This window comes from Delphinus delphis, chromosome 11 (assembly GCF_949987515.2).
Source record: "Delphinus delphis chromosome 11, mDelDel1.2, whole genome shotgun sequence".
NCBI classification, from domain to species: domain Eukaryota; kingdom Metazoa; phylum Chordata; class Mammalia; order Artiodactyla; family Delphinidae; genus Delphinus; species Delphinus delphis.
Window position 1 is genome coordinate 77,456,505 of NC_082693.1, and position 25,755 is coordinate 77,482,259.

General features: G+C 44.9%; 1 protein-coding gene across 1 annotated transcript; it reads right to left on the reverse strand.

Moving 5' to 3' along the window:
• Positions 1–1,322: 1,322 nt before the first annotated feature.
• HAL (histidine ammonia-lyase) lies at positions 1,323–24,206 on the reverse strand. The gene is made up of 20 exons (XM_060025408.1): positions 23,636–24,206; positions 22,692–22,752; positions 22,558–22,585; positions 22,142–22,216; positions 21,977–22,049; positions 21,818–21,884; positions 21,488–21,525; positions 20,524–20,649; positions 19,333–19,472; positions 17,389–17,436; positions 16,592–16,739; positions 15,733–15,828; positions 15,577–15,635; positions 14,629–14,709; positions 12,143–12,208; positions 11,901–12,066; positions 9,248–9,382; positions 5,379–5,487; positions 5,209–5,278; positions 1,323–2,991 (listed from the first exon to the last, which is right to left on the reverse strand). Exons 1-20 carry the CDS (start codon positions 23,880–23,882, stop codon positions 2,851–2,853), a joined length of 1,974 nt encoding a protein of 657 aa, XP_059881391.1. The 5' UTR covers positions 23,883–24,206; the 3' UTR covers positions 1,323–2,850.
• Between the last annotated feature and the right edge of the window lie 1,549 nt (positions 24,207–25,755).

Consider the following 25,755-nt stretch of genomic DNA (forward strand, 5'->3'; position numbering starts at 1 on the left):
ACACTACCAAATGTAAACTAGATGGCTAGTGAGAAGCAGCCGCATAGCACAGGGAGATCAGCTCGGTGCTCTGGTGCTTTGTGACCACCTAGAGGGGTGGGATAGGGAGGGTGAGAGGGAGATGCAAGAGGGAGGGGATATGAGGATATATGTATATGTATAGCTGATTCACTTTGTTATACAGCAGAAACTAACACACCATTGTAAAGCAATTATACTCCAATAAAGATGTTAAAAAAAAAATAAGGAAGCTCATTAGCTCCCCCTCGGAATTTCACAGGAAGGACAGGCTTCAGGAGTGGTTTACCCAGCCGCTCAGTAACCCTGAAGACCCAGATCCCTTCCCTCCCTCTGTTCTGTCCTCCAGTGTTGGCAGCGTCCCCAAGGCCAGGTTCCCCCAGGTGTGGCTGACTCGCAGCAGCCAGAGGGGCTTTGTGCTTTCTCACTGGGGTCAAGCAGAAGAGGGAGAAAGCCTGGCTGTCACGGCTCTCAGGAGAGAAAGCGTTTTCTCAAGCCTGCAGTAAAATTCTTCTGTCTCATTGGCCCAAATTGCAACCTCTGCTGTCTCTTGAACTAATCACCCAGTAAAGGGAATGGGACCCCCTTGAGACGAACCAGGCCTGTGCCCTGAGCTGAAATGAATTTCCTCCAACTCTTTTTGTGGTTTTGTTTTTTGGTATAATTTCAGTGTTTCCATTTAATAAGTTAATACCTTCAACCAAAGTAAACCCCCAAATGCAAAATGATCATGCTATTCATGAGATAATTAGAAGGTTTAATAAAAAAGCTAATCATCCAGGGACCAGATTCAGAAAGGAGACACAAGTTTAAAGTAGTAATGAGAAGTAGCTTCCCGGGAAGTTTTCAGGTTATGTGTGGAATTTCATGTATGCGGCAGACTGTGACAGCTACAGCCCCCAAACCACACGCCCACGCCCTTGTGTGTTACTCTCCCAAACTCACTTGGGCTTGATGCGTGACTTGCTTTGGGCAACAGGACATTAGCAAATGTGGCACAAAAGAAGCTTGAAAATCCCTTGCGCTTTGGGGTTTGCTCTGTGGCTGCCCCGAGAGAACAGGTGAAGAAGCCCAGGTGAGCTCACGGGGGCAGAAATCGTGATGCCTCCAGCTCTTCTGGGCTGCTCAGTGGGGAAGAGAGAGAATGTATACCGAAGCAATCACATTTTCTAAAGACACTTTGTACCGTGTGAACATTCACTGACGAAATCTTTCAGAAATGTAATTAACTGCAGTTAGAATAACCTTTCCCTGACAAGGTGTTACACTTTGTTATAAAAAAATCTAAGAATACAGCAATGACATAAGACAGTTGAGACTTAGTTTATTCCACATTTACCTGGAAACTCCCTTGATGGCATAGTACAGAGCTGTGTAGAAAACTCAATGACAGAGGGCCCCGGAGGACCGCGCGGGCCTGTGGGAAACCAACCCGCCCCGTACCAGTGACGAACAGCCATCAAACCGCTGGGTTTACTGGCTCCACTGCAGCTCGTGGATAAGAATGAATAAACTTCATTTGTGTGTTTACATTTCAGCAAAGAACAGCATGAAGAACCACCTTTCGGCGAACAGGTTCCTCAGCACATTTTGCTTCACCGAATTTTGGTTTGCACTCCTGTCTCTACCTTTCCTGTGGACAGGCTGCAACCTAAGAGAAGACTCTACCGTGAAAAGGCTGTAATCGGGTAGGCAAGCTGGCAGGTGTGCCTGTCCTTTCCTTGACCAGCTGCCGTTGTTAGAGCCGTGGGGTCACATTCTTGCACTTGGAAAGCGCCTTGCTTATGTTTGCACAGAAGGGTGCAAAGTCACAGCTTCGGGAAGCCAAGAAGTCATGTGACCCATCCTTCATCGGGACAATCACACTTAAGCCTTTCCAGCAGGTTCTTTATCTTCTTTGCGGGGAGGGGAGGGAACAGATTGGGTAACATCCTAGGGCGCATCTGACCTTTGTCAACGGGGCCTTGTTTTAATGATTACTCTTATAGAGAGGGGGTTGGTTAACTTCTGAACATCAGATTCCTTAGCTGTGAAATGAGGAGGCGTCTTAAGCTGGGTTATTACAAGAATGTGAATAGAGTACTAACACGTGGTAAATTTAGTAGCAATAACACTAACCTCCTACTCCAGTTTAAGCATCTGAATCCTTTTTCTGATATGTGCGGTGACATCTGATAAATATGAAATGCACGATTCATTGAGAACCACTCCCACAGCAATCTTTATATTCATTCCTTAACTCCTTTACACAGAATCTCTTGTTGACCTATTGACTATTCTTCAGTATGATTCCATGAATGAAAGAAAAAGCAGCTTAAGAACTAATTATGACTTAAAAAGTGTTGTTTACAAAGACATATTAGGGAACATTCATCATAGCATGGCACAGTACCATCAGCCAAACTTAACTAGTGGAGAGTTTGACAAAGCACAAAAAAAAACCCAAACAAACCCAAAACAACAAAAAAAAGATTCACAAAAGTCTAACGTTTTTGGAAAACAATGCCATCAATCTGTCTCAAGATTTGAGTTCATCTAATATTGAGTCAAAGGTCCATGCAGTTGTGGTTAGCCTTCTCACCCTTAGAGTGAGCGGCCTGTAGATTTCATTAAGAAACAAGAAAACTCCTGTAATCTGGAAACACCAGCTGCATCTGTAACCAGTGCTAGATTTAGTAAATGCAATAGTGTCACCAGCCTAACCAGAGCAGGTATTAGAACCGAACTAGATAATTGATTGATCCACCTGAGAAAGTTCTCAGGTCTCTCCTTCAGCATAATACTGTTTGCTGTTAAACTAGCATCTGATCTGCTAATTCGTGACAAAAAGCATTAAACATCCTCAGACTCTGGGATTTTGGTCGATTTCCTGTGCAGAAATTCCAATGAAAATGCTGTTGGAGAAACAGGTCTTGATTCTGGAATATGCTCCATTCTGTATTTTTCGATGTACGGTGCAGCTACTTCCCAAACCTGAAATGCAAGGACAAAACAAAGTCAAAGTGTTGACAACATTGTTTTCACATGCCATTAAACATCAGCTTCATGTGAAGTCAAAACATTATCTCTGACTAGATAACACAGCAGCTGTTTGCTTGCTTTTATTATAAGCCATTTGACACATGATCTGTCAATGAGCCTTTGGTTGCTTTAACAGCTTTAAAAATACAAAGTCCAAAATGTTTCTAAAGTTACCGTGAAGGTTTTCAGCTGCTTTACTCTTCTAAAGCAAAACAAGCCAGGAAACAAACGAAGCCTAGAGAATTCAGTGTGGATGGAATTAAGGAAAGTCGCTCAAGGATGGGACTGTGTGTTTTCTAAGGCAAGCCTTAAATGATACGAGGCAGTGGATTTTCTCTTTGCTCTCTTTCCATGCCACACGCCCTCTGTTCTTTGGACCCTTGCTACTCAGAACGTGGCCCCTGGACCAGCAGCGTCAGCATCGCTTGGGACAAGTCAGAATGTCAGCCCCACTGCAGACCTACTGAGTCCGAGCCTGCACTTTAACAAGATCCCCTAGAAATTCACATGCACTTTACAGTTTGAAAAGCACAGTTTCACAGCCTTGTTTAGTGTTTACCTCCACCCACGAACCTATTTCCTTTCAAGCATAACATCTTCTCAAACTAAAGTCCGGCTTTTCGTTTATATTATAGCTGCTTTTTATCTGGTTGGCCGCTGACAGGGAAGGAGCATTTCCTATTCTTTTGTATTACCTTAGAAAATGTATTCTTTCAAAAGCTAGCCTCCTTGAAAAGATATCTGCACCCCCAGGTTCACTGCACTATTTACAACAGCCAAGGCACGGAAGAAACCTAAGTGTCCATCAATGGATGAATGATACAGAAATTGTGAGACACACACACACACACACACACATACACACTGGAATTTTATTCAGCCCTAAAAAAAGAAGGAACTCTTGCCATTTGCAACAACATGGATGGATCTTGAGGGCATCATGTTAGGTGAAATAAGTCAGACAGAGAAAGACAAATATCGTACGATCTCACTTATATGTGGAATCTAAAAAAAAAAAAAAAAAGAGCTCATAGATGCAGAGAACAGATCGGTGGTTGCCAGAGGCGGGGGTTTGGGGGAGTGGGTGGAGGGGGTCAAAAGGTACAAAATTCCACTTATAAAGTAAACAAATACTGGAGTTGTCATGTACAGCTTGGTGACTATAGTTAATAATACTGCACTGTATATTTGAAAGTTGCTAAGAGAATAGATCTTAAAAGTTCTTACCATGAGAAGAAAATGGTAACTATGTGTGGTAGTGCATGGTAACTAGACGTACTGTGGTGACCATTTTGCAATATATGCAAATGTCAAATCATTATATTGCAAACTAATATAATGATATATGTCAATCATATTTCAATTAAAAAAAAGGCTGAGCTCTCACACACCTCTCTTCTAGCACCAAAGTTGGCAGCAAGCAAGGGAATTCCCCTCAAAGGGTACAGGGAACACTTTTTGAAATGACAGGGGTGAAGGTCAAAGGAAAACAATTGTTCCCCAAGAGCAGTGCAGTGGTTCCCGGGGAAAATCAAGCCATTCTAGGCAACATGATACCTACAAATGAAAGGCCTAAAGAACTTTAAAACTACATTTTAAAAATAAGTCTGCATTCTATGCATCTGTCCCTATCAGATGCGTCTGCAGTCAATGTAGCCAGAGGGAAGAAGCAATAAAGAGACCCTGTATCTCACCCAGTGTGATGGGGCAGGACACACCGGTGCACTAGACACATCCAGATCCCTTTGAATAAAAACTCGGGAAATTTGTTTTCTCTTCAGGTCTATGCAGTCACTGAACCAGGTGGTGGTGGTGGCGATAGCATTACAGAAAGAGAATGTATTTTTAATAAGAGAGAACCTTCTTGATGGGGAGGAATCCATGAACCTTTCATCTCATTTTCTCCCCACAAATACTTGTCCCCAAATTCCATTTAAAATTCATTCCAGCTTCTAATCCTTAGATAGTCCATGTTTGGGTGCAACATGGGACACTTAAGAGTGTATCGAATAGTTTCTTAGTGACCTTGAAAGTTGCATGAGTACTTTTGGTTCACTTCCAAGGAACAGCCAGGAAGCAAAAGAATATGAATGTTTTTCCACTCTCCACTCCCACTTTGCTTTCCCATAACGACCCCAAACTAAGAACTAAGCCAAGTAGCCAATTTACCTTCTGCTCTACGAGCAGTCTGTGCGCTGCCTCAATGTCTGGGGCCATGAAGCGATCTTTTATCCAGGGCCTGCAGAGACAGCACATCAAACCGTGAGCCAACGTTAACTGCTGCCAGGGTTCAAAGTTTTAAAACAGTGTCACTTTCCAGGAATCTGTTCTGATTTTACCTTACAACTGAGCGCACCAGGTCATAGACCTTCTCCAGTGGAGTGGTAGTTTTCAAAGGACGTAGAAACTCAATCCCTTGGCAGGCTGCAAGAAGCTCGATGGCCAGCACTGAAACAAGGAAGGACGAGGGGACGGCTGATTAGAGTCTGACTTCATGCTTGAGGGATACAAATCCCATGCAAGCTGACGGCCATCGCCAGCCAGCTAACAGATGGTTGGCTCTCCCAGTCTATGGGTAGAATGAAGATCCCTTGGTATTTGGTTACCATCTTAAATGTGCTTTTCTAACCCCCTGGCTGCACCTTTAATGGTGAGAAAGGTAGGACCATCCAGGTACATCAGCTTTCCCCTTCTCCCCTCAGCTGATCAAGATGGATGGCCTGTTTCCTATTTCCACCTTTGTGTAAATTTTCATTTGTTTTCAGTCTTACTGTTCCCTACGGCCTGAAATACCTGGCAGATAGACTTTCATCAAAGGATTGAAGGAGCCAGTGAATGAGCAGATGAGTCTTTGGTTGCCCTGGAACTAATTCTCCAGTGTCTGTTTCAAACCTTCAAACTTAAAGGCTCCCAAATCCACTAAAACTGAAATTCTAGCCATTGGCATCTTGCCAACTTTAAGTTTCTTGATAAAACAGTCTCTACACTGTTTTTTCCTAGCTATGAACGCTTGTGGGATGTACCATACCTTGAGATCCACTCTGAATATTGAAATCTAAATCTCTCTACATTTGATATAGTCTAATGAAGAATTTTTTATAGAAATATAATTCAAAATTAAACCACTTTGGGTTCTGTTATTTGCCAAGAAGTTAATTTAGAAGCTTAGAGGCCACTTAAGTGGTCTCTTGATCAGGCCACTTAAGTGGTTAACCAAAATGGAGTATTAAAAACATTTGACTTCTTGTCTTAAAATTTATAAAGCACATTCCAAACTCTGGTGAGTACAGACAGGTCACGATGGGAGAGGATGAAGTTACAGAATCTATTAGGACCTGGAAGAAACTTCACATCTTCTAGTCCAGCCCCCTCACTTTACACGTAAGGAACTGGAAACTTTGCGAAGTAAAGCATCTTATTAAATAAGTGCTTATGCTTATTTCATGGAGCTGGAGCTCAAGATCAGAACTGGCTAACCTTCCTGATTCGCCCTCACCCACTTGACACAAACCTGGCCTCTTGGTTGGAGACATGTGAGTAGGAAAATGGCAGATTTTGCTAGTGCATATAACAGACAGCTTCTTAGATGGGTTTGCAAGATAAACGTGATACATGTCAGGAAAACCTTGAGTAACCATCTCTCAGCATTCTGTGAACTGCTCTTCGTTGCTATTCACAACCATAAGTTCTCCCTGATGCCATCAGATGGGATTTAAAAACCACACACTTCATTGATACAGATGCAAAGGGTTCAGTGTATCTTGATTTACCTGGATTTTTAAAAATACGATTCTCGTTTATTTTGAAAGAAGCTGATATTCAGTGGCCTAATAACCACCTTCGCCCTTCCCTTCCAAAAATTTAAATACACTTAATATATCCTAAGAATCCTGGAGATACCTTCTAGTTTCCCATGAATATTTTCTTCACCTTAACAGAGTATGAGTCACATGAACTAAAACCATCCTGAGCAAATAAGTAGTAGTTCTACTTAGATATATTGCAAGGACTTTCTTAAAGTTTTCAAAACTGACGCTATTCATTTTATCGACATCTGAGGCTAATCTATACCTGTGTCCCTTTCACTAAGAAAACACTGCTTCTCCTGACCTTACATCCCCTTCCTTCCCACCTCCCCACCATCCCCTTGCCTTGACTGATGTCCGTGCTTGGGCTTCAGACTCTCTCTCACTCCTGATCTTTTTTGGACCGCCGCAGGGCATGTGGATCTTAGCTCCCCAGCCAGGGGGATGAGCCCATGCGCCCTGCAGTGGAAGCGCCCAGTCTTAACCCCTGGACCGCCAGGGAAGTCCCCACACTGGGTCTTTTAAGCTCCTCCCTTTGAAAAGTTTTCCCTCCTTCCTCCAGTGGGCTGGTAACATTTCAGGTCTTCTTTTCCCCTGAGTGCAACCGCCTCTCTGTTCCTGGTATTCTTCTCACCTGACCTCCTGCAGCCGTCAGCTGCCTCCACGTAGAGAACTGCCCTTCATCATCCATCCCAGTTCTTTCCTGAGTGTGGGCATCTGTACATCATTGCGACGCATCCCAGAACAATTTATTTTGTGCACACACATCCCCTTTCCTTATTAAATACTGCTCCCCTCTTCCCAGTTTGCTGGCCCTATTCGTTTCAGGTCTTCATCTTAAATACTCCTTTGGAAATGCCTTTTCTCATCCCTTCAAACTAGGTCAGGTTCAGTTACAGCCTCCTATAACTCAATTCTTTAGTCAGGATTTTGTTAAGTGCTACAAAGAGTTGCCAAGTTGTTGTTCAATGTCTTCCTCTTTAGGTAGACTCTAATTCCCAAGAGGGCAGAGAATACCTCATTCACCACTTAATCCACTGTGCTCAGTGATGCATGCCTTTCCACCCGAACCAGGCCAGACAGGGAGGAGAAGGGAGTGATAGTAAAGGGTACAAGGTTTCTTTCTGGGTTGATGAACATGTTCTAGAGTTGATTGTGGTGTTGACTCACAACTCTGATATATTCACAACGCTACTAAAACCCACTGAATTGTACAATTTAGATGGGTGAATTGTATGGTATATGAATTATATGTCAACAGAGCTGTTACCAAAAAAAGAATACTCAACTCTTTCACACTTATCTTAAAATAGTGGTATTCTTTTGTCAGCCAATTGCTTCCAATACAGTTGCAAAAATTTAGGAATTTAGAGAACAATGCCTAAAGGAAGGCAGTTTCCCTTTAAGAAACCAAACAAGCAGCGATTAAGAAGTCTGGAAGGGGTTGACTTAACAGGGCTCCACCTGTGAACTCTCTTTGCTGAGAAGGCTCAGCGTCCATGGCTCACGGGCCCAGCCGCTCCGCGGCATGTGGGATCTTCCCGGACTGGGGCACAAACCCGTGTCCCCTGTATCGGCAGGCGCACTCTCAGCCACTGCGCCACCAGGGAAGCCCTCGTCAAGTCTTTAGGACCAACTGCAACACACAAGAAATGATGGGACAGAGAACAAAAGTACCACCACGAGGAAGCTCACAGGTAAATCCAGAATGTCAGTCTCTGTCAGAAAACTGACGTGGTTTTTTAACTACTCAATGGCATGAATTTAAAAAAAGGGAGAGGGGACTGTTGTAAATGAAAAGAAGCTTAAAACCTTGGCCACCAAATTTAAAAGGTGGGTCTTGAATCCTGATTTGAACAAACTGTAAAGACGTTGAGGTAATTTGGGAAAATTTGATACCAAGACTTATTGTTGATTTTTGTCGGATGTGATAATGGCATCATGGTGGATAAGGAGGTTTGTATTTGAGAGAGAAAGTATGCAGGAAGAAAACATGACAACACGGATTTGCTTGAAAATAATTTGGGAAAAGTAAAAAAAAAAAAAAAAATGAAGCAAATGTGTTAACTGTTGAATTAGAGTGAGGCATATGAAGGTTCCTGGTACTAATCTCTCCACTTCTGAATACGTTTTAAAATTTTCATATTAAAAAAAGAAGCCAGCTGATGAACTGGCTTCACCAGCAGGTGTGGTTCTTAATCTTCACCGAGCATTAGAACCACCTGGAGGGCTTGCTAAACCCAGCTTGTTCTGCTGTCTTTCCTAGGGTCTCTGATTCAGCAGGTCTGGGACAGGCCCTGAGTTCCCAGGTGATGCTGATCCTGCCGGTGGGGATCCCACTCTGAGGACCACTGGCGTATAGTTTATGAGGGAGGCCTGCGTCCCGGCCTGGCTGGGGTTACCTTGCTCCACGTGCTCAATGACCCTGAGGGCTTTCCTTGCTGCCCATCCTCCCATGGAGACATGGTCCTCCGTGGCGGCACTGGTGGAGAGAGAGTCCACGGACGAGGGGTGGCATAGGGCCTTGTTCTCAGAAACTGCAAGAGGCCAGAGAAGTTAAGTTAGGGACATACTTACGTATGTTCCTAATAGAAAAATTGCCAAAATGACACATGGCTTCCCAAAGTGCTCCTCTGCGTGGGATACCCTCTCCAGGAGCTCTTGGTCGTTAGCAAAGCACCAGATGGTCCAAAGTTACTTTGGGAAAAGGAAGAAGGTTGGGTTTTTTTTTTTTTTTTCCCCAAAGTGAGAAGGACTCTAAAACTCTAGTGAGTTCTGAGATAAGACCGGGATGGGAACCCTCATATTACAAAGCCAAGTTGAAAACACTAGAAGCATTTAGCATGACAGGGAGACTCGGGATAAAAAAGGTGATGGTCATTTCCAGGTATTGGAGGACAATCTGATTATGTTAACAGAGGAGGTGGGATCAGAATTCAGGTGTGGCGTTTGGGGATTGAGGCTGGACCCACAGATCTTGAGCGAGAAGATTTACAGTTGAGACTGTTCAATGATGACATAAGTGGATGTACTGGGTTTAAGCAAGGGCTTGATGACTGCGGGGATGTCTTGGGGAGGTGGGGGGAAGTCTAGAGTTGGCCTAGGTTGCTGTCTCTCAAACTTTATCATGCAAATGAATCACTGGGTCTTGTTAAAAGTGCAAATGTTGAGTTTTAGATGGGGGCTGATATTCTGCTGTTCTAACAGATTGCCGGTGATGGCTGTATTTTGGGCTAGAGGACCACACCTTAAGTAGCAAGAACCTAGATCACAGAGTTCCTTCTCCCCAGCTTCAGAAGCTGGGAAAGGTCAAACGCAAAGAGTCTTTTCTCCTCTTTTTTGAACTTTGAGAGCAGCTCTGAGTGAAGCTGCAGTTCTTTTCTATGCTATAGGGGATCCTGAGATAATATACTATAAACTATGGTGATCCACTCATCCTGGTTTGCCCAGAACTTTCAGGTTTCAGCACTGCAAGTCCTGGGCCCCTGAACCTGCTATGTGGATCACCTGGTTTGGTGGGGCTTGTTCAGAAACGTAACTTACAAGTGGCCAGTAAAAGAAAACCACCAGTTTTATTACAATGAAAGCAAGCCGACCAACTTCAGATGACAGCTAGGGCAGCTAAACACATCCAAAGGAGGCTTCCCAAATTCATAACGCTTCTCTGAAAATCAGTTACCACCCCCCATGTTAATGTGAGAAGTTGCTGCCCCTTAGAGGGATATTTTAGTAAGGAGGTAAGTGAGTAAAGAGAAAATACTGGACAGAAAATGAACTCAGTGGCTCTTTGTTGGCTGTGTTGAGTCTTAGTGTGAGACTTAACTGAGGAAGGGGTGAGTAGTAATAGTAACAACAACTAATATTAATTTAGTGCTCATGACACTCTAGGCACAGTTCTAAGGTATTCCACACATTCATTAATTTAATCCTCAAAACAGCCCCGTTGGGTAAACTTATCACCCCCATTTTACACAGGAGTAAACTGAGGGTCAACAGGATTAAAAGACTTGCTCCATATCACGCTGCTGGTAAATGGGCAGAGCTGGGATTCGGACCCAGAGTCTATGCTCTTATGAGCCACTATGCTATCCGGCCTCTTGGGTACGTTTGCCAGAAAAAATACCGGATGCCCAGTTAAATTCGAATTTCAGATTAAAAAAACAAATAATTTTTTAGTACCAGATAATATGCTGAATAATTCAAATTTAACTGGGCAGCCTGCATTTCTATTTGTTAAATTTGGCAACCATATTTTAGGATTAAGTATTGATTAAAAAGAAATCCTCATTAATTGAAGTGAGAGCACAGATTTGCAAGCCAAAATGCCTGGGTCTGAATTCTGCTTTACTTCTCACTAGCTGTGCAGTATTGAGTAGGTCACTTAACTTCTTGGATCTTCAAGTATTCATCTTTGAAGTGGAGGAAATCATAGTACCTGCCTCTTGGTATTGTTTGACGATTGAGTAAATATAAGTGAAGCCCTTTGCATTTCCTTTGTGCCAGTCTCTATTCCGATGTTACTTCTCTGTCCCTTACAGTCTCGAGTCAGAAATCTGCTACATTAAAGCTCAATTCTCATAGAGGGCATCTTGCTTCTTATAAGCATTTTTGCATGTTGTAATCACATCCTTACATTTTTAGTGGTTGGTATGTCTTACGGAATGTATCCAAACTTTAATCATTTGGATCAGTTCAAGTTTCACCAGTAGCTATAAACATCTTTTGCTTTTTTCCTTCTGATAATCTTCAAATTGAGATTAGTGAAAAAACTACATAGATGAAGTTCACATGTGAAGTCACATTGCTTCCTACAGAGAAATCGTGGAAACCTCCTTATTTACAACCTCATTAGTGTGTTATTATGTTTCAGTATAATGTTGCCTAGGTTTTATTTTAAATTTTTTTTCTCTAAACCTGCTGCATTTGTATTGAGGATGCACGTGATGAAGGTGGTGAAAACGTTAGATCTCAAAGACAAAATGTGACACTTTAGGTAAAATGGAAAGGCCTTTAGGTGACTAGGCTTGCATTCTGGGCAAAGTGCAGTGTCCTTACCCAGGGCTGCAGCCGTGCAGTGGGCTATCATGAATCCAGAGTTGAGACCACCTTCAGCCACCAGGAAGGCAGGCAGCTCGCTGAGGGAGGGGTTGCAGAGCCTTTCAATTCTTCTTTCACTAATTGCAGCAAGTTCATGGACGCCAATGGCCAAATAGTCCAGGGCCTGAAAGAGTGTCTCGATTCAGTCGGCCTGTATTAGAATATGCTTTCAGGGTCAGGAGCAATTCTAAATAGCTTACTTTGGCTGGATATTCACCATGGAAGTTTCCTCCAGAAACAGTCTCTCGCCTGCTGGCAAAGACCATCTTTCAAAATAGGTTAAGGCTTTCACATAACACTTGGTGATCACTTCAAGTATAACTCTTTCCCCAGTTGCTCGTTTCTAACATTGAGGTGGTAGCCCTTGTACAAAGGTAGGGTGGAGAGAAGGAGGAGAGTCTTTCCACAGGCAGGTGTTGACATGAAGGGGTACAAAGGTAAACAGAACAAAACAAAAACCTTAAAGATGATTGTGTTCACCCAACTGGGGGTCAAAGAAACATGAAGCATGAAATGATGTTTTCTCTTGGGATGAGAGATCCTCAAACACCATAACATTACTAATCTGGTGGTCTGTACTTGCCCTCAAAAAGTTTATAACCTGAAACTAAGAACAGGGATCAGGACCCCAGTTTAAAAGCAAATTCTGTTTCCTCAATGGGCACTGCGAGCTTGTGCTCCATCGAAGAGCCTGCTGAATGGAAGATTTTGCTGACGAGCAACCACCAAATCGTCGGAACAATCAATTCTGAGAAAACTTTCAAACCTTCTACTCACTGATCCTGTGCCAGTGTTCACAGCAAATGGCGGCCAAGAGGTCATTGCAAACCCACTGAAGTCAGTGGCAACTTTGGACTCACCGAACATTAAGACTCTCAGGGATCATTCCACTCCATCGTGTATTTTACTTAAGTCAACAGGAACCTGACAGAGGCAGCAAAAGACTTTCCAAAGAGCTAATTTTCACCTACTGGACTAAAGACTATTCACAACCTATACTATACTAACTAGGAACTCACTCTGTGTAGGAAAGGTTCTGACTTCCAAAGAGGTAGAGGTGCATGTGTAACTTAACAAGTTTGGAATTACCCTTTTCTGTGCATATGACTGTGAGCCTCTTAGACCTAGCTCCTGCCCTTTTCCATGGACCCGCCCCCAACGACAGGCCTTGGTTTTCTCTGAATCCTCAGAGCAAGTGATCTCTGCACCAATTTACAACTTAAGCAACATCTATTGTTCTCTAGTTGTTCCAAATTTGTTTGTTGGCTACTAGGTTATAGCAATTAGAAGTTAACTCCTATAAACTATGTAATAGATGGTCTACATATGCAACAGAAGATTGAGAAAGATATTCTTTTGGGTAACACCAGTATTGCTGGAGAACTCCCAAATATTAGCCAACTGGAAATTCATCAACAATTAAGAATCTTTCACTGAGAAAGTAAAGGACTTTTGGCTGAAATTTCTGCTGAGGCAAGTGGTGGGGGAAGAATTTAGCAGGGAATGATCCTCCCTCCCTTGGCCAGTAATTTAATGGTATTTTTGTTTATTTGTTTTGCTTTTTATTACTCTGTAAGATACCCTTTCAAGTCTAAATTATGTAAGTGTAGAATGGATACCTCTGCTCTACAGTGCAAGAAATAAGAGATGAGAGAAGAATGCACGGAGTTCATGAAAACTACTTCTCCATTTGGGGGTGGATGGAGTTGAGGAGGGTTAGTGAGTTGAGGGGTATTTAGCTTGGGTCTGGCTTAACCGTAAAACAACCTGAGAGGACATAAAACGCACCTCCTGAAGTAAGCTTGTCAGAGAAGCCACATGGAAAAGGTCTAGTGAGAAACCTTATAGAGCTGCTCTCTGCCAGCCCGGGCTGTGCAAGGCTTTTAGGGCTTACTTTCTCCAATGTTAAGAACTGAGGCAGATGTGGGGTAGGAGAAATAGATTCCTAAGGGGTTGGATGGTCTTCAAAGGAAGTATTGTCTCTGTGAAGACTTTGCCTGTGTGCCTCCTGACCGACCACATTGACTTCTGGGGGAACTAAGCCATCACAGGACCTTCCATAGCAAAAACAAGATGACGCTGAGATACCCACACCGTGAAGGGAAAGAAGGGCTCCATCCTTGAGAGACGGAAGCATTGTTACTCTTCTTTGTACAAATATGGGAACAACGCTGATTTGAATAAACTCCATGTCAGAAATAAACTCAGGATGAGGAAAGCCATAACTCTTTGATCAATACTTAGGTAAGTGTTAAAAGGTTGCCTCTGTTTAGTGCACCATGGTATCACTCGCCCTAGGAAGGCTCACATAAATGCCATCCTACCCAGGGTCTCTACAATCACACTTGTGATGTAGATCTTCGTCCTTCTACCAACAACCTCAGCAGCGGGTTTTAGGGCAGAGGTCTTCGTGAAACTCTGCAGCCAATGTTGGAAATACCCCCTTTAATCTTTCATCTGTCAGTTTTGGAAGCACAGCACGTTAGACTCCGAACCTGAGACTAGCTTCACAGATCTGCCTCTGACACTTACCAGCTCGGCTCTAGAGCAAGGCATTTAACCTCGGAGCCCAAGTGCATAGTCTATGAAACGGAGCAACAGAGAGCCTACACAAAACGATCACTTAGATCTTAAACTGACCAGCTGGAGTTCTATAATCACAGCTTAGTAAACCATCAAAAGATACAGGATTATCTGTTGCACTGTTAATTTCCGTGGTAATGATGTTCTTCACAAATGCTATTGTGTCGTTCACCACACCGTGGATCTAGAAGACAAGATCAAATGAGCTAATACATGGAAGACACTGATAATGGTCCCTGTCACATAGTCTGATATTCTTATTAGAATAGCAAGAACATTTAAACTGGGAATTCTTCTTACTGTGGAGCTAATTTGGCAATTCTTCCCCATAGACATTTTAAATCTAAGCTAGAACAGAACTTGCTAAGAACAAGGAAAAGAGGGTATTTATGCTAGGGAGGACTCTTTAGTACCCTACAGATTGGAACTTGGTACAACCTGAAATATTGTTTCACTCTTGAGATGCATGTTAGTCTGTCACTTAACTGCCATTTGCAAATGAGTTGGAACATCTGCAGTGTAGGTTGCCTCATGCCAACCCAGGTCATCTGCATTTTATATTTAAACTTATGACTCACAGATTCATTTATAATGGTTTATGTCTGCCTATTAAATGCAGATAAGATCTAACCATGGATATGCCCTTGAATTGTGGTTAGATTTTCCCATGAACGTTCCTGGCAGACTGGTTCTAGTTCTGTCTAACAGGTAGAGCCAGTAAAACTCCATTAACTGGTTAGGATGATGCTATTACTAAGAATTTTTTAAAGTTAGGGCACTAAACCAAAACAACAAGCTGTCCGTCGGACTTCTCTACACGGGGGTTGAGCAAAGTAATTCAAAGGGAAACAAGCAGCTTACCATATAGAACAGAAACTTTACGATAATTGGAAAGTCGAATTATTACACAGACATCATTTTTAATAGAGGCAGTAATGAAATCTGGACTACCATTGACCATTACATGACTTTCTAACACCTTCCTCTCTTTCTATTCCCCACCCCGACAAACTGGGGGAAAGAATAGAAACTTGTTAGCTTTTTTGTTTACCTGTGGACAGCAGCGCAAGGTGTAAGCGTCCTGAACACGATCACAGAACCTGTGACTTTCTGTGGAAAAGATACGGGGATGGCAGGGGGCATGTTAGCAGTTCTTTCCAATAATTTCCAAAAGCAAATAAGCTCACTCACATAGGCACGCCCAGACCTGCTATTTCAGATGGGTGGTGATCTGAGTCCAAGAGGGACCGAAACCGAAAAGCGACTTCAACTTGCCCACGATGAGGGCGAACAGCGTGAATGTCTAGAATTGATGAAAGAGGAAAAGTCTGAGCAATTCTTATATTGAATGAACTACCATCGCTGGAACAGAACCATCCACTGTGCTGACACAGCCCTCAAAAGTCCAGGGGTCCTTAACCATCACTCAGGATTAGAAACTTAACTCCAAAGCAAGATTTTCCTTATGGACTTTATTCTTTCTACTTTAAATATCTGAATGCAAACTATGTGTTGAGATCTCTGGGAATTCAACTCAAGACACTGGGCCTACCCTGAAAGGATTTAGGCTCATAATGGAAGGGAGCTCAATAGTGGCCTAATTTAACTAAGTCATTTTTAGATAGTTTTTTTGGTCCTACTACATATAAGAGTAGGGAGTCTTTCCAAGTCATTATTTTCTAGAAAAGCTACCACTTCTACAGTTTTTCTCTCCCGATTTTCAAGTGGGGATCAGTGCTAATCCTACTCTAGCTCTCAAATCCTGCCCATAGATTCTTAAGACAACATGTAGTTTGATGGGAGTCAGAGCTGGTGATCTGGGGCAGGTCACTTAACCCTCTGGGTCAGCATTTGTCTGTGAAACACGGTCGTTTCAAGGGTCAAGTGTGGCGTAACTTAGATGAAGCTGCAGCAGTCCTACGAAGGCACAGGCACTTGGATTTTCTTCTTCCCTACCACCTACCCCCACCACTCCCGCGTCTGAACACCTTGACCAGCCTCCCCTCCCCTCCTGCACCCGAGCTCTGCCTGAATGAATAGCAAACCAACGGAAGAGCCATGCTGACCAGTATCGAAGGCTTTGGTGGTGCCCTTCAACACCTCGAGGGTCAAGGACGCCACTATGTCAGCCTGCCGAGCAATGGCGCTGGCCCTCTCCACAGCTTCACAGCCCAGGGAGGTGATCATCTGCGTCCCGTTGATGAGCGCCAGACCCTTGTAGAAGGGGAGAGAAGTGTCCAGACGCTGTTTGTTGTAACAGGTGTATGTGCAAGTTGATTTCCTATCTTTTGCTTTCATAAGAGAAAAGTTAGCCTGTCAGTTGAATGACGTTGATCCATGGTTTCTAAAGTGCAGGGCAGTAATGCTTATTGAAGGATGCAAGGATGAAGTGCTAACATATGTGAAATCATTAGTGTAAATCTAGCAAATGGAATAGCTGTTAAGTGTCCCCGTCATTAAGGCAGCAGTGGTGCTCCAATGTAGATGGCATATCAAATCTTTAGCTCTTAATTATGCTGCATTTCTTCTTCAACTTCTCATCATTATAGACAAGACACCTTGAAAAATTTCTGGTCCGAGACTCTTGGCTTAGAGCATCCCAAGGGATGTGGGCTTACAGCATCTCTTAGGGGTCCTTAGAGATCCTGATTTGAAGTTTAAGTTCTTCTGTAAAAGAACCCCCAGGCATCTGTGGCCTGAAGAGTCTTCAGTGCTTATGACAGAGGCCTTTCTTCAGTGCCCAACTTAAGCAAACATGGGAGCTATGTTTATTTTAAGATACCAGTGAGGCTGATATTAAGACTGAAAATAGCTATTAAGTAAAGATGTGTTAAAGCGAACAAATTTTCCTTAGTCTCCTTACCTCTTTTGGCTTCAAAACAATTGGTTTCAATCCATGAGCTGCCAGGACCTGTAGAATGATTTAAAAGGTAAAAATGGGTATCAAATGAAATGCCAGCATATTTCTAATTTCATGTGGAATCCAATAAAAGGCTTTTTAAGCCCAAAGGTCTGTCTTATAAAAGATTAGACCTACGTGAATTGGTTCTGTTTATCTTCGCTGGTCTATCCTCTAGTTCCGTTCTTTAGTCTGCAAGCAGACCTAGCTTTCAAGTAATTTTTGTACCTACATCAGGGGCTAGTGTCTACAAAATCAACCCTGAATGTTGGTTTCTAGGTCCTTTGCATTCAGTTTCCACTTTAGTGATTCACTTTTTTTTTTTTACTGCTGCTTCCTGAGCAGATGCATGTGCGCTGAGGCTGAGCTCCAAACTCTGTCCACGTTCCCTGGCCTCCAGAGCTTGACCTAAAAAGTCCTCCACCCTCGTCCTACTTGTCTGAACACTAGCAGAGCCTCAGAGCAGGGCTTCTCACTTGTATGGCAAATGTGTGAGCACCAGTGAAGAGGGACTTATGGGCCCAAGAGATGGACACAGAATCCTGAGGGGAAATGGGCAGAATGATCTTCCCCTGAAATAAAAGAAGTGAAAGCAATCACTAGGTTAAGGTCCCTCTAGGGGAGAAGGAAGACACAGAGGCAGGACCACTGACTCCGTCAACTTCACAAGCTTATTAGAATATCTAACACATGACTAACTCTGTCCCAGGAGTGGGGCTGAGGGTAGGAAAAATGGAGACAGACAAGCTCAAGGGCAAACACAGTCATAGTATGTTAAGTGTAACTGGAGGTAGGAAGTGGGTAGGGTTCCGTGGAAAATAATCACATAAGATGCTGGGAGGGCACAAAGGAGGGGCAAAAGGGACTTGACGGGGTGGGCCTATAGGGAAAAGAACCAGAAGAGCAGAGAGGGAAGTTTCTCAGAGGACTTATCAGAAGCAGGAAGAGACGAAGGGACATGGCTCGTCCCTCTGCCTAGGACACAGGGCACTCCAGCCGCAGGCCACCTCTCGCTTCTGTGATGTACAATGTTGCTGGGGAAGGATTTGGCTGGGGCGTGTGGATATGACAAGCAAGACTCTTGTAAGCCACTTTAATTTTAGACATCACCCTGAGGGCAGTGAGAAGCATTGCACGTTTTGGCCAGGACACGTTTGGGTTTGCTGAGTGAAGGTGGTTGTGGGAACACTGTACATAGAGAAGTAATGAATACCAGTCTGCATAGAAGGAAGGTGATCTAGAACCCAAACCCCCGAAGGACTATCTGTTCCCTTAACTTCTTCCTCCTTGGTCCTCTGCCCCTTCAGTTACTGTTAGGGGACCTCCCAGCAAGGGATCAGAGACGACGCTTCAAACAATTCTTTGGGCTGCTCTGATGAATTTGGAGATGAATGAAGAAAACGTTAAAGCTTTATCAAAAACAAGCCTTTCCGATTGGCCACCAGATGAGCGCTTGGGGGGGGAGGGGGGAGTGGAGCCTCCTTTCCAGAGGTTATAAGTCAGTGCTATGATCCGCAGCTCTGTACCTATTAGACCAGCAAGTAAATAAACCTGCAACAACATGTGACCTCCTGGCCAGGCACTGGAAATGTTTTAGATGCAGAATAAATTCCCGCAATTAACACTGGCCGCTGTACCTTTTTACCAAGGTGATCACCAAGTCCAGAAGGTTGACAGTTGCACATGGAAGCTAAGAGCCTTGCCTAGTTTGACATCTGTACTGCGCTAAGGCTGGGCTCCTGGCTCTGTCCACACATCTAAGCTTCGGTTGTCACAGCCATAGTATAGGGATAACGCTGGCTCCCTTGTCGGGCTGCTGTAAGGATGGAGTGCTAGAAAGCATGCAAGTACACCTGGTGTCCAGCCTCGGGAAATTACTGCAGGTGGAAGCTGTTATTAAAATCTTACGTATTTAGCGTCAGCCCAGCCACTCTTCGGAGACCACATCTTCCCTTCCCCAATTAGCCCGAGAGCAAGATGAGAGAGTGGGGCCAGGTCTCCACTGGCACCAACAGTTCCTTTCTCTGGAACATAGGGCAGGCAGGAGGCTGGGAGAGAAAGAGGCACCGGTTACTTCAAGAGTACTTCATTCTGGCCATCCTCGCTTTAGGGAAAGACAATTCCTCAAGCGCAACTAATGCTTAAGGGACCTGGCTGAACTGCTATAGAAAGAAAAAGGAGAGGGGGAGAAAGAGAGAAAGAAAGGCAGGGAAGAGAGAAAGAAAGGAGGGAAGGAAGGAGGACCCTCCCGGGAGCAAAGCTTTCTCCGGAAGCCACTTTAAGTTTAGACTTTATCCTAAGGACAGCGGGAAGCGTTACAGGTTTTAGCCAGGACATGCTCGGATATGCTGTGTGAAGGGGTTGGGAGAACACTGTACATAAAGAATTAAGATCAGACTGCATGGAGGAAAGGTGATCTGGAGCCCGAACCCCCATAATGACTACCTCTGCCCTTAACTTCTTCCTTCTCCTTGGTCCTCTGCCCCTTTGTTTACTGTTACTGTGCATGTTCTAATCTGACCTAGAAATTTCTAGAAATTCTAGCAATGTATCTTAAAGATGTGATCAGGAGCTAGCTGTTATTCTTTGCTGCCTTCTTTCTAAGAACATAAAGTTTAAAATGATCCAAATAGGAATTAAGAGACTTTCACAGGACTGATTGGTGTATGCAGCCATTAAAAACTATTGGAGGGCTTCCCTGGTGGCGCAGTGGTTGAGAGTCCGCCTGCTGATGCGGGGGACACGGGTTCGTGCCCCGGTCTGGGAAGATCCCACATGCCGCGGAGCGGCTGGGCCCGTGAGCCTCCAGCCCTGAACTTAAGGCCAGACTTAAGGGGCTTATTCTAGTCTTAAAGATGCCAAATGCGAAGTGAAGGCTGATAGAGAATGGGCGAAAGTCCACAGGAGAAAGAGTCTCTGCCTCACTCCTACCTTGCACCCCCATCTAGCTAACCTCCTTCTTGCCAAGCTCATTTCCCACTCATCTGCATCAGTTTATGTCTTCTTTTCTCACCAATTTCTCACCACCCCATCAATCAAGTCTACCTGTGGTACACACACAGCCTCATTGGAGGGTCAGTTGGGTATCTGTTGCCTTACCATTAAATACTTCGATAACTTGTTTGAGAGTCTCCAGGGAAATGCCACTGTATCCTTTGGCTAAGACATTGATCCTTAAAGCCAAGAGCATCCGACATCTCTCAGGGATTAGTGGCTTCCCAACACCTACAAAACAGAATTGACGTTTTCTCCAAGAAAAACGAAATTTTTTCCTTCTCCCAGCTGTCTCCATCTCAGATTTCTCGCCACGTCTTGGCTCAGATACTTGCACTACTTTCTCTCCTGATTCTCTTGCTTCTTCAAGTCTCATCTTCCAGACAGATATGAGAATACAGTTTTGCCTTCTCACTTGCCCTTCTTGGAAGCGGCAGTGAACGCCCCGCCCTCCTCAATACCCTTAGAATAGCGTCTGGACTCCTCAGCACAAGCTGTCTTGCAGTCTGATGGGATTCTTGACAGACTTTCCCGTCTCACCTCGTCCCGAACAACCCCTCCCTGAGTTCCAGCCTTAATTTCGTCCCCTGACTGCATCACTCTCTTGGCACGATGGTATCCACGCTCCCATGCCAACCCCATCCTTCCACCTGGCCCATTGCTTTTTCTGAGATTCAGTTGGAAGGTGGTCTTGTGTGATGCTTTCTGCTTCCCCTCTCTCTGCCCCACCCCGGCAGCAGAATTGGCACCTACTCCTTGGAATCCGCTAGCTTCTGGACGCTGTTAAAGGATGCCTGGCACTGCGCTACGCAGTCGTCCGGGTATTGGTTCCAGGGCCCCCAACCCAACCCCCCTGCAGATACCAAAATCCCCGGATGTTCAGGTCCCTTATATAAAGTGATGTAGTACAGTCGGCCCTCAGGATCTCCGGGTTCCTAATCTGTGGATTCAGCCAACATCCCAGGCTGGTTGAATCTGGGAATGCAGAACCTGGAGATACCGAGGACCGACTGCACTTCATTCAAATCAAACAAGATCTAGGAGGCACTGAATGTTTGGAGTGAGTTACCTGAAGAATGTGAACGTACTAGGTTGACCTGGAGCTCCCTGGAAGAGAAAGAGAAAAAACCCTCTTAGATACCTCACTGTGAAAATGTTCCCTCAGCTGGGAACATAGTTAAGTCTTTGGAGGGACAGAATAGGCATGATGGGGCACTGGAAGAAACCCGCAAGTCTGTGTTTTCTGTATCAACTCATGTGTGAGTTAATCCGAGCCTCACCCTCCTTATCTGTAAATTGGGGCAAATGTTAATTATTTCTGTTGTTGAAAGAAATCTCCAAAATGAGAATAAGTGGCATGTGACTGTGTGTGTGTTTGGTGGGGAGGAATCAAACTTACTCTAGTTTACTGACAGGAATTACAGTTCTGGCAAATTTCCCAAAACCTGTAGTAATGCCGTAAACAACTAGAATAAAAACCAGACGTTATACAGTTAGACACAGGCGGCATCTTTTAAGCCTATAAAAAGAACTGCGTAATACAAAGAGAAAAGGATACCGGTTTTTTCTTTCACGATGCTTTCTATGACTTCCCTGGAGTTTTGCACCTTCTTTTCAGCAGTGGGGGTGAGCTAGGAAAACATTGGTCAGAGCTGAACATGTCAAAGATTTACACGTGCCGCGGAAAAGGTCAGAGGATGTCCTTCCCCTCCCTCCAGCATACCTTGATTTTGTAGCGTCCCTTGCCCAAGTTGACCAGATCCTCTGTGGTCAGGCTGTCCCCATCTAAGGCAATGTACTGCACAAAAGAAGGGAATCTCCGTGAGTGGAAACAGCTTAGTCGCTCAAACAAAAGAGTAGGGAAGCCTGAAGCAGAATTAAGCTCTGACCCGTCAGAGATTTTATCACTGCTGTCAAACACTCATGTGCTAGTTACAAAGACAGCTTGCTGAAGAGGAGGTTGAGGAGGGAAAATTAGAAGTGGAAAAGCGTAATGCCTTTCCCTATTACACAGAGCTGGATAAAGCCCTGTCCTCACTGATGGTGCTTGGTCATAAATTTTGCTAGCCCTCCCCCTCCTTAAATGAGGGGTGGGGGGACTTCATTTTCTTAAAAAAAAGGAAGTGATTTGAAACTTACCTTTTCGGGTTCCCGGTATTTGCTGTATCTGTAGCCAGGTAAAGGAAAATGCTGGGTAGTGTGGAAAAGCCCCAGCCCCATCATTGGTAGCAGTAGCCCCCAGAGCAGACCAACAAGCCTGCAGGAAAGGATACAGGTAAACTCCTTCTGGTTGCGATGGAATGAAGTCGGAAGACATGGCATCCCCTTCTATAACTGAAACAAGAATGCAAGAGAGACCCCTTAGGGATCACAGTGGAGAGCCACTTTTGGCGTTACTGCTAAACCAAGCAAAGGGCTCTTCAACTGCCTTCGGAATTCTACAGAAATGGCTGCTTTAAAACGACTTCTCATGCTTTAAAATTTACAAAGGAGGAGAGCAAAAGGCAGAGATGTAGGCGCCAGGCATGCATGAAAGGGTTAAAATGAAAGTTCAAGATCCAGCCCCACCTCCATCCCCATCACTGGCTTTATTTTGTTTTAAATCTATTGTTTTAATATTTAAAATATATTTAATATTTAAATCTATGGGGGGTTTTTTGTTTTGCGGTATGCGGGCCTCTCAGTGTTGTGGCCTCTCCCGTTGCGGAGCACAGGCTCCGGACGCGCAGGCCCAGCAGCCATGGCTCACGGGCCCAGCCGCTCCGCGGCATGTGGGATCCTCCCGGACAGGGGCACGAAGCCGTGTCCCCTGCATCGGCAGGCGGACTCTCAACCACTGCGCCACCATGGAAGCTATCAAACTTTTGTTTGATAGTTTCATTAAACAAAATAGATTTAATTTTGTTTTAAATCTATGCTACTGGTCTCCAGTCTGGTGAGGTTCTTTTGAAGGGCAAAGGGATTTTCAAAATGATTCGGTAACTGCAAAAGGCTTCAGCCCTGCGGTCTTGAGTTCAAATCTAGTCTTTGCTACTAGTAAGAAGTCTCCTCCTTTCCGAGTCGGCTGCCTCGTTGTAAAAGGTGGATAAGACTCCTGCCTTCCTCGCAGGGGTGTGCGAGAATCCCTTCCCCGTCCCCGCCCCCCCAACAATTGGGGAGGACAAGGGACCGTCCCTCCCGGCCGAGTGATTCGCACCCCTTCCCTCCGGCCACTCACCCACTTCCACGAACTCGTTGTCCTCCAGGGCCACCTCCAGCGGGTCCTCGTGGTCCAGCAGGCCCAGGCCCTTGCAGCGGCGCACGAGGAAGCTCACATTGTCCACCGAGGCGAAGCCACCATTGTCTGGCTTGTTCTTGATGTACCTCCGCACGGCCTCCCGGCCCAGCCAGCCCACCGTGAGCTGCGCATCCTGGCAGGGCACCGCCAGCCACTCTCCGCGCACGTGCACCGTATACCTGGGCATGGTCGTCCGCTGGCGACAGTCACTGGGAGGGGAGAGTTTTATCCGGGAATGACTACCGAGGTGTGGTTGATAGGGAGAAGTGGGATGGGCTTTCAAAACACGCCCCCTCCTTTGCCTTTACTCATTCACGCGGACAAATATTTATTGAGCGCCCCATGGTGTCCCTTTGATTTTTTTGCAGCTGAGCGTGGGGCAGGAGATTGGGATGCAGGCCGCTTTTCCACCTGCCCTCCAGGTCTGCTGCCAGCAAGGCCTGGGTTCTCCCGCCCTCGGGTCCTAGAGCCTGCCGACCCTGCTGATGGCCCTGTCTCCGCAGGGGCCCTGATTCCTCCCTCCCCTGGTTTCTGTCTGCGTTCTCCTCCATTAAGGGCAGCTTATAAACACCATGTTCCTGTCTTTATCTGGAATTACTCAACCGTAAAATGCTCTTCACTGGCCAACTGTGACACCAGGGAGTGTGGCAATCTTCATGCATTTGTTTATTCCCAAATACGTGTTGAGCAACTCCGCCCTTACCACTATGAAGGTTTTCTGAAGCTGTCCCTCCACAAAGGGAGAGGGCAAGGCCAGAGATCATTTTCACAACTAAAGGTCACCATTTTGGTGAGAGCCACCGCGCTTGGACGCCAGCTCCACTGCTTATTAGCCTGGAGCAGTAAGTTATTGATTAGCCTCTGTTTCCTCATCAAAAGGCAAAGGGGCTAATTTCCTCACTGCAGTGTTTGCAGTATCTACCTGGGATCAGATCCTGGTCCTGCCATTTCCCAGCTGTGTGACATTTGGGCAAGTTACTTGACTTCTCTGGGCCTCTGTTTCTTCACCTACAAAATGGGGATGATAATAGTACCTATTTCAAAGGGCTTTTGGGAGGATTAAGGAGTTCGTATATGTAAAGCCCTTAGAGCAGCACCTGGTGCAATGGAAATGCTATGGAAGGGTTTGTGATGACTGTTGTTTGGACTTTAATATATACCCATATTGCTTTATAAATGTTCTTTCATCACGGTATCCCGAATGGATATCCCTAATCCAAGTAAGCTTCCTCAACACAGATTACTGCTCCCTGCACCCGATTCATTATAGTAGTATTAAGGAACTCTGAAAAGCATGAAAAGGGAATCAAGGAAGTGTTGGCACTGTTTTAACTAGGCAGCATTTTGGCAGTAAGCCAGTGTCTAGAGATTGGATTATTCCAGTGGAAAAATCCTGAAAAGTCTGTTTCCACTGAAACAGACTTCTGTTGGGAATAGAGACACAGTTGTGATATCACAGAAAACACCCACACCCAGAACGTCCTTCTCTGAAACCCTCCCGGGGAAGTAAGTGTACAAAGAAAGAGCTGCCCCTCCTTGAGCTTCATTAAAACTTGCACTTCAGCCACCTACACCCTGACCACACTCTGGAATTCGTCACCACCTGAATTTCATCCACATAAGAAATCTTAAATTCCGGTACCCCACCTTCTGACCACAGCCTCCTCGCCTTCCCGTTCTCCCCTTACATCAGTCATCTCCGACCTTGAACCTGGCTTCCGGTCAGTGCCTTCTTCTCTGCACTTCCCACTGGCTTTCTCCCTTACTTTCCTTGGAAACTGGTCCCCTAGTTACTCACCTGCACCACTTTCTTCAGCACTTTGAAATTCCTTTATAACCCTAACCCTATTCCTACACTCTGAATAAACCGCCACCCATCCCCCACCCCCGGGGTTATCACAACAAACGTCCATCTGTGTTCACCCGGAGAGGCAGGCTCTGCTACAGAAAGTCTTGTGATGGGTAGATGGTGGCCCTGCCTCCTAATGCCCCTCCCCCTTAGAGAGTTCCCCAAACAGTCATCCCCCTCCTCAAGGACCTTCTCAATAGCTACCTCCTCT

Bases quoted from the DNA above. Each gene is read 5' to 3' on its own strand.
- HAL (XM_060025408.1), bottom strand. From the start codon at position 23,882: ATGCCCAGGTATACGGTGCACGTGCGCGGAGAGTGGCTGGCGGTGCCC. The intron at 12,209-14,628 runs GTATCTTTTGAT...CTATTTTGAAAG, and splicing joins ACAGTGCAACAGATAATCCT to ATGGTCTTTGCCAGCAGGCG. The intron at 2,992-5,208 runs GTAAATTGGCTA...CTTGCATTTCAG, and splicing joins GACTGCTCGTAGAGCAGAAG to GTTTGGGAAGTAGCTGCACC.